This window comes from Takifugu rubripes, chromosome 10 (assembly GCF_901000725.2).
Source record: "Takifugu rubripes chromosome 10, fTakRub1.2, whole genome shotgun sequence".
NCBI classification, from domain to species: Eukaryota; Metazoa; Chordata; class Actinopteri; order Tetraodontiformes; family Tetraodontidae; genus Takifugu; species Takifugu rubripes.
Window position 1 is genome coordinate 8528917 of NC_042294.1, and position 12832 is coordinate 8541748.

General features: G+C 50.7%; 2 protein-coding genes across 3 annotated transcripts; one reads left to right on the plus strand and one right to left on the minus strand.

Moving 5' to 3' along the window:
* Window positions 1–211: 211 nt before the first annotated feature.
* ankha (ANKH inorganic pyrophosphate transport regulator a) lies at window positions 212–6285 on the minus strand. The gene is made up of 12 exons (XM_003968080.3): window positions 5911–6285; window positions 4733–4949; window positions 4401–4519; window positions 4242–4325; window positions 3997–4167; window positions 3785–3919; window positions 3236–3328; window positions 3071–3163; window positions 1505–1634; window positions 1276–1399; window positions 1067–1166; window positions 212–908 (listed from the first exon to the last, which is right to left on the minus strand). The coding sequence occupies exons 1-12, from the start codon at window positions 6004–6006 to the stop codon at window positions 786–788; spliced, it is 1485 nt and encodes a 494-aa protein (XP_003968129.1). The 5' UTR covers window positions 6007–6285; the 3' UTR covers window positions 212–785.
* Window positions 6286–9972: 3687 nt separating this feature from the next.
* Window positions 9973–12469, plus strand: myca (MYC proto-oncogene, bHLH transcription factor a). 2 transcript variants are annotated; one of them, XM_011608004.2, is made up of 3 exons: window positions 9973–10203; window positions 10490–11167; window positions 11466–12469. In XM_011608004.2, exons 2-3 carry the CDS (start codon window positions 10522–10524, stop codon window positions 12074–12076), a joined length of 1257 nt encoding a protein of 418 aa, XP_011606306.1. In that variant the 5' UTR covers window positions 9973–10203; window positions 10490–10521; the 3' UTR covers window positions 12077–12469.
* The last annotated feature ends 363 nt before the right edge of the window (window positions 12470–12832 follow it).

Below are 12832 nucleotides of genomic sequence, written 5' to 3' on the forward strand. Positions count from 1 at the left end.
ACTGGTCACCTGACCCGACGCCATTCGTAGTTCTCTTCCTCTTTTTGCCCCCCCCCCAGTTGGTTTGTGCAGCATCACACTCCGTACCGTTACCCGCCATCGCCGCGGAAACGCTCATTCACTGCACATGAGGAAGCAGTTCTGAGTAACAGGCTTTTATTGCTCTTTAGAGTGGGGGGGGGTGGAAAAAAGTTAAAGCTAAAGTCAAAAGTCGTAACAATAAAGCAATTTATTTCCCAAATAAGAATGCCTATACAGTATTTACAGCACATGTGACAGTGGGAACACTACCAGCAGAAGGAGATGGACCCTCAGACTGCAGAACCAGGGAACGATCAGAACTGATAGGAGAGATTCCCGACCCCTCTTAAATATTCCCGTGGCGACGCCTCTAGAAAACAATCTGTACACGGCTGTATGTCAAATACGATTGCACAACCCAACAAGTCCCACAACACGTCTTTAAGTCGGCGTGCTCCCGCCGCCCTGTCCAGAAAAGAACACAGTTAAAGGTTGGGGTTTGGTGTCCCCGCGGCGGCTCCACCGACGCCCGGGTGTTTGGCTCGTCCTGCGGGGGAGGACGGCTTCTCCACGCCGTCTCTCTGTCTTTTTTTTTGTTTTTTTTTGGCTTCCCTTGTTGGACCGGCGGACACACACGTGTTGATACACCCACTGATGATGCGGAATCTTAAGAAAAAACAGGTATTTACACTTGGAGGTGCATGGCTTTCTCTGCTCCTGTGGGTCAGACGGAGAGCCTCCGCGGCGTCCTCCGCGGCGTCCTCTCAGTCCTCCTCCTCCTCCTGGAGCTCCGTGATGGTGTCCATCTGGGACCGGGACTGCACCTCGCTCATCTGGGCCGAGTTGTCGCTCTCTGCCACCAGCACGTTGGACATCTCGCTGTTTTTCTGTTGGCAGACGGGGAAAGGCGAGTTTGTCGTCTCTGCCCCTCAGCGGCAGCTGGAGCTTTACTTCCGCCGTTTTAAAGCGAGCGCCAAAAACCGACACTCAAGGTTGAGGCGAAATACAAAGAAAGGGCTTCAACGGAGCTGCTCCGTCAGCTCACCTGCTGTCGATAAACGTAGCACGCCGCTATGGCGACCATTGTGGACTCGCCTACGAACCCGGCCAGGAGGGAGCCGACCCCGAGCGTGGCCCCGTGGACCCTGAAACGCCAAATGAGAGCAGTCCAAGAGCCGCATAATCCAGAATTATCTCACGTTTGACAACTTTTCACCGCCGCTGACCTTCGTGACCTCTGGCGTGGTGACTTACCCCATATAAGGCAGCACAACGAGACTGGTGATGAGAACAATGATGCGGAGAACTGAGCTGGGGGCCAGCACAAAGGTCTTTTTCAGGGTCATGAGCCACGCGGTCAGATGAGCCCGGAGCGTCACTGCAAACACACACACACACACACACACACACGATAGAAACGTCCATGATCGGGAAGGAAAATCTGGCGTGCGCTGAAAAAAAAAAAACCCTGGGGGGGGGTCACCTGGCAGAGGAAAGAAGGAGAAGATTCGCAGCGGGACCACGCACAGCTCGGCGAAGGCGTAATCCACGCCGATGATGTCCACCAGGATCTTCTCCGACACGTGAGGAGTCCAGAACAGCACGAAGCAGAGCTGCGCGACAAAAGCACGTTAGATTACACATTCCCCCCCCCTTGGCCCCCGCACGCCCCGTTACAGCTCGCTACATCAGCGGCCTCCCGATTAAATGCCAAATGTGAGAAGCTCGGTGGAACCTGGAGCAGCCCAAGAAGCCTCCCTCCTCTCTACGGGGCACCAGGAGGGTCAGTTCTGCTCTGCCTCCGTCCCGACCGGCCCTGATTACAGCCCTGCGGCGCCTCCCTGTTATCACTCAGATTTAGAGCGTTAGGCCGCGCCCTGGATTAGACACCCACAATTTGGCTTTAAGAGGCCCCAGGAAAGCTTTTGTGAGTCCCAGGACAGAGAAGATGCGCCCCCCCCCCTTCCCTGGTGGGACACAGGGCCTGCCCCAAAGTTCCGTTTTGCCGCCTCTTGCGTTTTATTAGCCACTTACTGGGATGCGCCGCCGTTGTCACGGCGCCCTCTGCTGTTTTGTCTTGTCCACTTTTTTTCACACCTCACCAGGACAGCCCCCCCCCCCCCCACACACACACACACACACACATGCGCACACATCCCAAGAGACCCGACTCTGGCCACAAACTTCCTGTTATTCTTTCTGGTGCAGTTATTGCAACAAACTGGGACGTGAGTTCCTTTTTTCCTCCTCAGAAACTAGCTTAGCATCGCGGCAATGGGAGGCGCCCGTGGCGCCGCTGGCTTAAGGATCATCTGCCAGGACCTTCTGGAATGTGCTTTTATGTGAATGTCTGGTTTTAATGAGCTCTTAAACATCTGAGCCTCTTCACAAACTTCCATCCTAATGGGTCGCAACTCTAAACCAAAGGGGGGGGGGAGCTCTGAGCGTTAGCATGAAGCTTCCAGAACAAGGCTTTATGCAAGAATTGGTGCGGGACGGTATAGTATGGCTGCTCTAACTGGTTATACTGGTTCTGGAAGAGAAACCTGCTGCAGGTATGAGTGAATCAGTGCTTGACCCGAGTTTAGGGACATTCAGACGTCTGACAGACGTTTCCTCAACTGCGAATAACAAAAGAATCTTATCCTGATGTAAATATTGACCCGTCAAACAGCGCCGCTGCAATCTGGATCTGCCTTTTTTGGATCGCCTCAGCAGAGGTGCAGCTAACGTAGAAAGATTGCGCGGAATGAGGCGGGACTGTCACCCTGGAGCTGCGTCGTTTAACATTTAATCCAAGTGCGGGCTGCTGGTTCTGGGGTCGTCTTAGGTGACGATGTCAGCGAGTTCATGGGGGTTTCCAATAATGTGTAAGCAGCTGGAATTATCCAGTAACCCACGATCAACCCATCACTAGTTAAAGGCTACACTACTACGGGAGCCTGGTCCCGATAGGGGTTTCTCCCTGTTCAAATGAATAATATCGTCTCTGGACGTGGACGGTCGACGCAAGTGCCGATAGAAGCGGGCGCGGCGTGCCGGGACTCACCATGAGGGACAGCGCCAGGCAGCAGAAGGTGAACTTCTTGATGTGGGACTTGGTGACGGCGCTGCTGGCGTTGATCTTGTTGCTGGGATTATTCTGCAGGAGGGAGAAACCGTTCACCTGCCGTGATCTCTCCGAGCTACAGGCGTTAGCGGTCGCCGGGATTACCTTGTCGAAGGCTGGGTACACGGCCCTCAGCTCCGTCAGCCACCCGTAAGGCATGTGACCCACGGGATACGTGGCCGTGAGGACGGCAACGGCCTGGAATGACAAAGTCGCCGCTGCGATTAGCCGCGGGCACGCTAACGCAGGAGCAAAATTAGCCTGGTGTCTAACAATAGACTTGAACGCCACGCGCTGGGTGTGTTTTCACAGCCTTGGTCTTGTTTTTGTGCCCCCGAACAACAACAGCCTTGCGCGGGAACAGTAGGGCCGCGTACTGTAGAAAATGTTTTCACTCGGGATAATCGGGCTCCGCGTGGACGTGGTGAATCACCCCAACCGCTGGCAGGTGGCGTTGTCAATGATTTCCAGTTCATTCTGGTAAACAGCTTTGTGTTGCCTCCATTAGTGAGGGAGCCAGAACGCTCCAGAGGGGAGGGGGCTTGTTAGCATCTGATACTTCATCTGTGACCACTTGACTGTGGGAAGGGAGGGGGGGTAAAATAACGTAGGGACACAAAGACGTGTCCCCGGTTTGTGGAGGTAAACACCCACCTTGGTAGCGTCGGAGGTCCCCTTCAGGTCACGAGACACAAAGAGGTTGACGATGGGTCGGCTGATGCGCTGGGTGGCCAGGATGAGGGCCAGGGGCCACCAGAAGCTCAGCATCTTTTTGATGGTGGCGTCGCCCTGAAGGCATCAGATGCCCGTTAGCTTGTGTGTAAACAGAGCTAAACGGAATCTGAAAAAAAACAACCCAAACTTACCCCCACGTCCAGTCCGCTGGTGTCCGGGATGTTGTCGTGGATGTTGCAGTAATAACCCAGGCCGACGATGGTGAAGCGCACCAGGGCGCCCATGTACAGGGACAGGATGGGGATGAGCAGCGGCTCGGCGCACTCCAGGTTACTGTGGAGGAGGATGGCCACGAAGACGATCTGGGGAGAGACGCACGCGCTGAACGGCGGAGTTCAAAAGGGCGCCCGGGACCCTCGGCCGCGGCGAAGCGTACCTGAGCCACCACGTCAGAGACGGACGCCGAGCCCACGATGAGGCTGTACTTGTGCTTGAGGAGGATCCCCGCGTGGATCCAGGCCTTGGGAGTAAAACAAAAGCAGAGGCGGGTCATGGACGGCGCGGCTCGGGTGCGTGTCCCACCGCGCTGACTCACCATGGCGTCCAGCAGAGGGAACGCCGCCAGGAACAGGAACGCCTTCCTCGTCTTGCGTCCCACAGAGTCGTCCACATGGTGGAGCTTGTTTATGATGTAGTAGCCTAAATCGGTGTAAGCTGCGGAGAGCGGGCAGGCGTTAGTGCACGCTAGCAGCACGCCGTCGCTAATGAGGGCTGCGCCATCTATACAGGTTGGGATTTCTGAGGGGAAACATGCTAACCGCTAGCATGGGCTAACTCAGACGTTAGCCAAACGCCTGGCGGCTGACTGCTGTGTCATGGCGTCCTTTTTTGAGTGTTCTCGGCCATCGCACAGGTCTTGACACGCACCTATTAAGATGTGGAGCACGAAGGCGGTGGCCCCGGCCGTCACCAGCAGGAACATGGCCTTCCGCCGGTCCCTCTTGCTGTTGACGAACACCAAGCCCACGTTCTTGAAGTCGCTCAAGGGTCCGGTGAAGAACTTCATGAGCGAGTAGGCCAGGCCGTAGCTGGCCAGCATTTCCACGGCATCTTCTTTAACCGTCGCTATGCCCCTGTTGAGGGCCTGGAAGACATGTGGAAACGTGCGATGAGTCGGCGCCACGTGAGCGTGACCATGACCATGACACGCGATATCTTCCACTGCAGCTTCTGCATTTTAACTTCCGCTATGCTGCACCATCAAATTGCATTTCCACGCTCATTTTATCTCGCATCAAAGGGTGTTTTCCAGGGAAATGTTGCCCCAAGAGGAAAAGTAGCACCTTTAACGTCCAAGTTGTTGGATTTTCCTCGACATAAATGAGAATTTCTGATAAGGCGTCAAAAGCCCGAGTGGCGTGGGACAAATCTGCCATCTAAACCTGCTGTAATCTCCTGTCCTCATCCAGTTCTTCCTCCAGGAGTGTCCCTACAGCTGCCCTCTTCCTCTGCTTCCGTGTGCTATTTATAACAGATTCCAGCCGTTGCATAAGCTTAATCCTGACATCTAGCAGCGTTTGTTTTTAATTCAAATAGTCCAAGCAAGACCAAAAAAAGGTGAAGGAATTAGAGATGACGCTTCTGCCATCTACAAACCACAGCATCATACTTTGCTTCTTGTTATTATTGTAAAAACCGGACAGATGTGCTTTGATTCCAGATTAACATAGAAATAGTCCACAATTTGTGTGGAATTTGGTGGCCGTCGTGACACAAATTCAGGGGGAGAAAAACAAGGGCGTGATTTCCTTTTCCCTAAATAATGTATATAATCATGGATTCCTCCAGTTTCCAGCTAGGCTAGCTGAAGCTAGGCCGAGTAATCTGGGGCTCAGCGGGGCCGTCGCGGGGGAACTGCGGATTAGAGAATTAAAGGTTAAAGAACCGAGCAAAATAAGGAAAAAGACGCAGCGGCGGCGGCGGATGCGTCCCACGAGGAAGCAAATCCAGTGTTTTGCGTCGTTAGCCGCGGCTAACGGAGACACGGTCCCGTGTTTGGGACCTAACGGCGCGCCGAAAAAGGACGAAGAGAGCCGAAGCCTTACCTGCTCCCCCAGGTCGATGGCAACATTGGTGATCGCCAGAGGCACCAGGAAGCGGATGAGGGGCCAGTACGGGCTGAGGGATGGGAACTCCACCATAGTAGAAGCCGGGCTGACAGAGCGAGGGGCATCTGCCTCGGTCTGGGTGGATCGGAAGGGAAAACCCCGCTGCTGGCGGCTGCTGAGCGGTCCGAGCACCTGCGTTCACTGCGCGGTCGAAGTGGGGCAGCGGCGGGAGCCGAGGCGCTCCTGGGGCGGCGGTGGTGGCGGCGGCGGCGGCGGCGCGTCACAATGCTTCGGTGCTGCGGAGCGGAGGCGAAGGTCAGCGGAAATCTCACACATCTTCCTCTCAAATCATCCTCGAGGGTGGGGGGGTGGGGGCGGTGGCGGAGACGCGGCTGACACCTAACAGCGCGGAGGTTTAAACCCGAGGGGGGGGGGGGGTCCAGGTGTGACACCGATCGGAATGCGGGTCCGAGCGCGCACCGGTCCGTTTTTGCACGCTGCGCACTGGGCTGCGCAGTAGGGCTTCCTCCGAGGCTCCGCGGCCGTGACATCAGCAGCGCGCCGCGACGTCACACACGCCAATGCACACTTTCTTTACATTAATCACACGCCGATGCCCCCCCCCCCCCCCCCCCCCCCCCCCTCTCCCCCGCCGCCTCCTTTCGATGTAGAACAGATAATTGATCAGGGACATTTTAAAATATAGGCGGGTGAAAACGGCGTTCTTTGATCAATAAAATAAAAAGTCAATATAAGTGTTTCGTTAATTTTTATATTGTATATTATAAAGGTAGGAAACTTCCAAATGGTAAAGAGGGTAGATTCTGTAAAGGCGCGACCTCTGTGTGTGTATGTGTGTGTGTGTGTGTGCAGACTCGGGAGCGCCTACAGTGATTTTAACTGTTGACTCGGGGTTTTTTTTAATTATCTTTACAAGCAGACGGGCCTTAACTCGGCAGCTGTAAAGTCAGATGTTTACCAAGAGGCTCGTATCCTGCAAGCACAAACTGGAGCTCTAATTCCATCATAACTTCAGGATTGTTGCTGTAACTGTGCTGTTCACGTGTTTATATACAGCCATGAAGGGTGTTTAACCCGGCCGCTTGTGGAGTCATTTTGAAGTTATGGTTCAAGGAAAACAGCCCACAATGCTGCAGAGTATTTCAGAAAACGTCTCATTATTGCTACAGCAGATTGTTGTTTTCCAGGTTTAATCAGGGAAACGTTACACAGCGTTTAATGTTCTTACTTCCTATTTACCTGTGTCTCTAAATTGAAGACCGGCATCATTTGCAATTTAGAGATATTTTGATCAGTTGTGAGAACATTTTGCTATCATTAAAATAATAACAATTCACTAATTACTCACCGCAAAATAAAGTTTTTTTTAACCCTGTCTGTGTATTGGGTGGTGTTTTCAGATGGTGCGACAGCTCCCTCTAGTGGCCATAAACTGCAAGTGTGCTTTTTTGCAGGCTCGTAAAAGTGCACTTTAGCTTCATGCATTTGTCTGCACTTCGCAGCTGCTTCATGTCATAAATAATTGACTCAAACACGCAGATAAGATTAGAATTTTTATGCACAAAAAGATATTGTAGCTCATAATCCTGCTGGAAAAACCCAACCCACATGTGAACTAATATTTCTGACAATATAATATGATGAACAGGGACAGAAATGCTTTTAATAATTCGACTGCACATACAAATCTGTTTTGCGGACTTCATATGTTTCAATGTAATTTGGCAGAGCTTCTAACTGATTTTTCTTTTAGCATATATGTGCGACACATTTGCACCTGTATCTGTCCGGGTCCATTTTAACAACCATCTGTTGACAGCATCCATAATTAATGGAGCGATGAGCTCTGGAGTCAGGCGACTGTTTGTCATGTGTTTCATTTTCAGCTGCTTAGTTGGCAGTAATCTCCCCCAGGAGTTGAGCAACTATTGATTTTCTGTCTCTCAGGAATGGTGCTGCAGATGGACTGTGATGCGTCTGTAGAAGACCATCCTGGGACTGTCAGGAGACCCATTTCAGCTGTGACTGAAAGCCTTTTTTGGGGGGTTAGTTTCTGGAAGAACGTCGGTTGTCACTCTGTGTTTGAGTGTGATGGGCAGCTTCCTTCCTCACCAGCATCCAGAGCTGATTATGCAACGGGTGAAAGTAATATTCCCGTAACATCTGTCCCCATCTGCGCTTTTTATAACAGGAAACGACATCTTTAGTTAAATTTGGACCATCTGTTGAAATATTCGAGATGCAATTTTGAGTATGTTTAAGGGCAAATGTGATAAATACGTTAAAAAAAAAAGAGAACAAAACGTTTTATTTTTAATGGGGGAATAAAGTCAAAATGTAACAAAAAGAAGTTTGTTGAAGAATGATCTGTTGCAGTGTTAAATTACCGGAACATTTATCCAACATAACTTTATTAATCTCTTCCATGAACAGATGTTCCAACAGCAGACGAGGATTCGGAGTGATTTAGATCTCTTTTCACAGGAAGTGATGTCAGACGCTCTCAGAGTGTCTCCAGGCGCTCCAGAGCATCTGATAAATGCACCGACCACAACTCAGGCTCTGATGGATGTGGATGGCGGCTCAGCATCCCCAATTGGGGAATAGGAGAGAAGGGGCAACGGTTAAAGAGTTTTTTTATTACATCCTGGACAGTAAGAAAGGGGTTTATCACCCCCTTCCTCTATTATGGATTTAAAGAGTACGCACTGTGGGTACGTCCAAATCCCAGCCTATTATTAAATTGACTGACTCTTAAACACAAAAATTTCAAGTAAAGCTGACATATCAGCCTATTTTCAAGAAAATCTCCCTTTTGGCTTGGACCCCAAGACTTGTAATCATGATGTCATTTAACTGGAGCACTACCTTGTCGAGCAGATGCAATAATGGCGTTAACTTCCAGAGATCCTGTGTTCAGTATAAGGTAAAAACCACCCACAATAATGAACGAGAGCCTACAGTCTTGAATTATTCTCTCTAACCACTTGTTTGGGGACACACTGCTGGGCATTTTTACTTTTGAGAACTCAAACGATCAAATAAACATTGCCTATTTTAGTGGAAAAGGTTGATTGTTTTCCCCTATATAATCCCCCCATCTGACTGACGTTCCATACCCATGGCCCATGACCGCTGCATGGGCAGCTCGTGGGGTTCAAAGTTCTTGCATCAGTGACCTTGGACCCACCTGGCTGCCGTCCAGTCCTGGCACAGTCTGGCCGTCAGGGGGCGCTCAGAACCCGCTGAATCTCTCCTCCCCTCCACGGCAGAGGAGGGCACTTCCATCCATCCGCAGCACCCATCTGATTTAATTGCTTCCTTCCTGTCGTTAATTGATGCCAATCTCTCCGGACGACGACTAGAGCCACTTTACACGGTCACCATCCCGCAAACTCGCTGTCATTTATCTCCACCGTCGTTTGCAGCCTGCAGTTGTTGCGTGTGCCCGTCGAATTCACCTGTTTCTGGCCGTCTGGGAGCTGTGAGCACCCGCAGAGACCGAGGTAAACTCCCACACCTGTTAGCTCACACGTTCACTGCTGCTGAGATCGTGCATACGTTGCAGTTTGGACTCTTTTTCTGCAAAATGTTAATTAAAAAAAGTGCAGCGGGCATCTTCCTCTGTAGGATATTAAAGCTTTTCTCCAAAAAAAATAAATGCGTGGCAACGCCCAACAGGTTCTGATTCGTGTATTTGACAGTGTTTTTAAAAATCTAAACACATCGCACTAAATAGCTACTACTACTACATTGGTGTTTTTTTTCTGCACGTCAGCCGTCAATGGACCTCCACTGTGACGTCCTTAAAATTCAGAGCGAAATAGACTCAACCGCATTTAAACGCTTGGTTCGATTCATGGTGCTCAAATGAAAAATCCGTCACCATTAAACGCATTATGGTGCACAATGTGAGGTTCTTTGGGGTTCGAAAAACGGGGAAATTAACTGGCGGGAGGTGAAATCTTGAAACCGGCAAGTGTTTCGCGGGGAAACACGCGGAAGGACACAGCCGGGTAATGCGGTGGGTATAAATACGCGTAGTAAGACGTCTGAGCTCTGATTCGCACGCAGCCGCTGAGAGCGTGCGTGTCGCCGTGATCTGTCCGCTCCTCATGCACGCCTCACTCGGGCTGAACCCGCCTGCATCACTGTGGAACTGGAAGGATTTAATGCTGCTTTCGTGTTGGATTAACTTTTTTGCGCCTTTCGGATCGACTTTGCGCCGCATTCTCAGGACGACGGTTTCATAAAAATTGTAAAAGAAAGGTAAGAAATGGTCGTGCACGTCACTTCTCCCCGCGAGTGTAGTTTTTAAAGATTATTGCTCTTTGCCAGCGCCGGTTCATTCTAGTTTTCTTTCTTGCACTACATTTGCGCGTGCTGGAGCCCCGGTCGAGCACCTGCTGCAGCAGCCCCGGTGCACGCATATGAGGCGTGCACACGGTTTGCTGTTTTCAAGTCACCATATGACGTTGTAACGCCGTCGTGCGCTCCGAACCCGCACACCCCTTTTCCAGATGAATCAGATCTTCTTTCTTCTTCTTCCACTCAGCTCCGTAATAAAAGGTCGACAGCAGAGACGACATGCCGCTGAATTCAAGTTTGGCGAGTAAAAACTACGACTACGATTACGATTCTCTCCAGCCGTATTTCTACTATGACAACGAGGAGGAGGACTTTTACCCGCAGCAGCTTCAGCCTCCGGCGCCCAGCGAGGACATCTGGAAGAAGTTCGAGCTGCTCCCGACCCCCCCTCTCTCCCCGAGCCGCCGGCCGTCCCTGTCGAGCCTCTTCCCCTCCGTGGCCGATCAGCTGGAGATGCTCACGGAGTTCCTGGGCGACGACGTGGTCAACCAGAGCATCTGCGACGCCGACTACTCCCAGTCCTTCCTCAAGACCATCATCATCCAGGACTGCATGTGGAGCGGCTTCTCCGCCGCTGCCAAGCTGGAGAAGGTGGTGTCGGAGCGGCTCGCCTCGCTGCACGCCGCTCGGAAGGAATCGGCGGGCGGGGACTGCACGGAGCCCTCCGGCGCTGTTTCGTGGAAGCTTAACAGCAGCTATCTGCAAGATTTGAACACGTCTGCGTCGGAGTGCATTGATCCATCCGTGGTTTTCCCGTACCCGGTGGCGGAGACGCCGAAGCACAGCGCAGGGACGGTGCATAGTAAGGATCTGGGACTGGATACGCCGCCCAACAGTGGCAGCAGCAGCAGCTGTAGTGACTCAGGTAAGCTGCATTTTGTGCTCACCGTGCCAGTTTCACGACTGCCACTGGGAATTCACCTCGTATAGAAAACTTGGGTGTCAGTGGTTTTGATTTATTGACAGGCAGGCAGGAGGTAGACATGCTGCAGACATGTTTCACCCATGTTGTGAGATTAGCTGGGGGCTACAGCTGCAGCGTCAGACGGTGTAATGATGTGGAAGACTGTACGGAGTGTTCAATCAGAAGCATGTAGCCTGGACGTGACACAACTGCTGTGACACGTGTGATTGAATTTTTTTTTTTTTTTTTAATGTTGCAGACGATGGAGACGATGACGACGACGACGATGATGATGATGAGGACCAGGAGGAGGAGGAGGAGGAGGAGGAGATCGATGTGGTCACGGTGGAGAAGAGACAGGCGGTGAAACGCTGCGACCCCAGCCCGTCGGAGACCAGGCTCCCCAGCCCGCTCGTGTTGAAGAGATGCCACGTCTCCACCCACCAGCATAATTACGCCGCCCATCCTTCCATGAGGCACGAGCAGCCGGCTGTCAAGAGGCTGAAGCTGGAGAGCGGCAACGGCGGCCACAGTAGGGTCCTCAAACAGATCAGCAGCAACCGCAAGTGCTCGAGCCCGCGGACGTCTGACACCGAGGATTACGACAAGAGAAGGACTCACAATGTTCTGGAGCGCCAGAGGAGGAACGAGCTGAAGCTGAGCTTCTTCGCCCTGCGGGACGAGATCCCCGAGGTGGCTAACAACGAGAAAGCGGCCAAGGTGGTGATCCTGAAGAAGGCGACGGAGTGCATCTACAGCATGCAGTCGGACGAGCAGAGACTTCTCCTACTCAAGGAACAGCTGAACAGGAAAAGTGAACTTTTAAAGCAGAGACTGGCACAGCTACAGGGCTCACGTGTTAAAGTTTGAATCATACACTTTCTGGCCTTTTTTTTTATTTTTATTTTTTTTATTGCAAGTTCAAGACTTCGGGTGTACAGTTGTTGTTGTTGCATGCAAATGCAAAAAAAGGATTAAGTTGTTTGGAATCTTGGTTGATTTCAATGTTAAAACTGCCTCAATTGAAGTTATGGGTGGATTAAATATTTAAAGTTTATTTTTATTAATAAAATATTAAAAAGGGGACTACCCTGTTTGAGTACCCAAACTAAAATATAAATTTTTATGTTTTGTATATACTTAATATTTCCTAAGAAAATGTATTTTTGGATCTCAATTGTCTGGATGTTCAGACCCAGTGTTTGTTTATTCCATTATGTTCCTGGATTCTTTTTGAAATATAAAAAAAATGTTCTTCTCAAATTTGTGTGTGTGTCTTTCAAAGTGAATGAGCAGATGTAAGGAGGTGGGGGCACATTCAGGATAAAGGAGTAAAATAATGACTATCAGCTCTAAGATCACTTAAATTAGTCCTCCAATAGGCTCCTGAAGCACATGGTTTGGCAAAAAGTGAAGCATTTCCTTTTTTGGTTAATGTCTTATTTTGTGCTGGAATGTTGGATTGAAAATTAATTCCCTCAATTTCCTGAAATTGTTTTAAAAAAACTGGACAGGAAACAAAGTTTTGTGGTCAGTGATTCTAATGAAATCACTGCACTTCCGGTCTTTGAAGAATTTGAATCTATTTTTAGCGTCAGACCAATCCTATCTTCAAAAAAAAAACAA

Bases quoted from the DNA above. Each gene is read 5' to 3' on its own strand.
- ankha (XM_003968080.3), bottom strand. From the start codon at position 6,006: ATGGTGGAGTTCCCATCCCTCAGCCCGTACTGGCCCCTCATCCGCTTC. The intron at 4,168-4,241 runs GTACGCTTCGCC...GTCTCTCCCCAG, and splicing joins TCTCTGACGTGGTGGCTCAG to ATCGTCTTCGTGGCCATCCT. The intron at 1,400-1,504 runs GTGACCCCCCCC...GTGTGTTTGCAG, and splicing joins CTCCTTCTTTCCTCTGCCAG to TGACGCTCCGGGCTCATCTG.
- myca (XM_011608004.2), top strand. From the start codon at position 10,522: ATGCCGCTGAATTCAAGTTTGGCGAGTAAAAACTACGACTACGATTAC. The intron at 11,168-11,465 runs GTAAGCTGCATT...TTAATGTTGCAG, and splicing joins CAGCAGCTGTAGTGACTCAG to ACGATGGAGACGATGACGAC.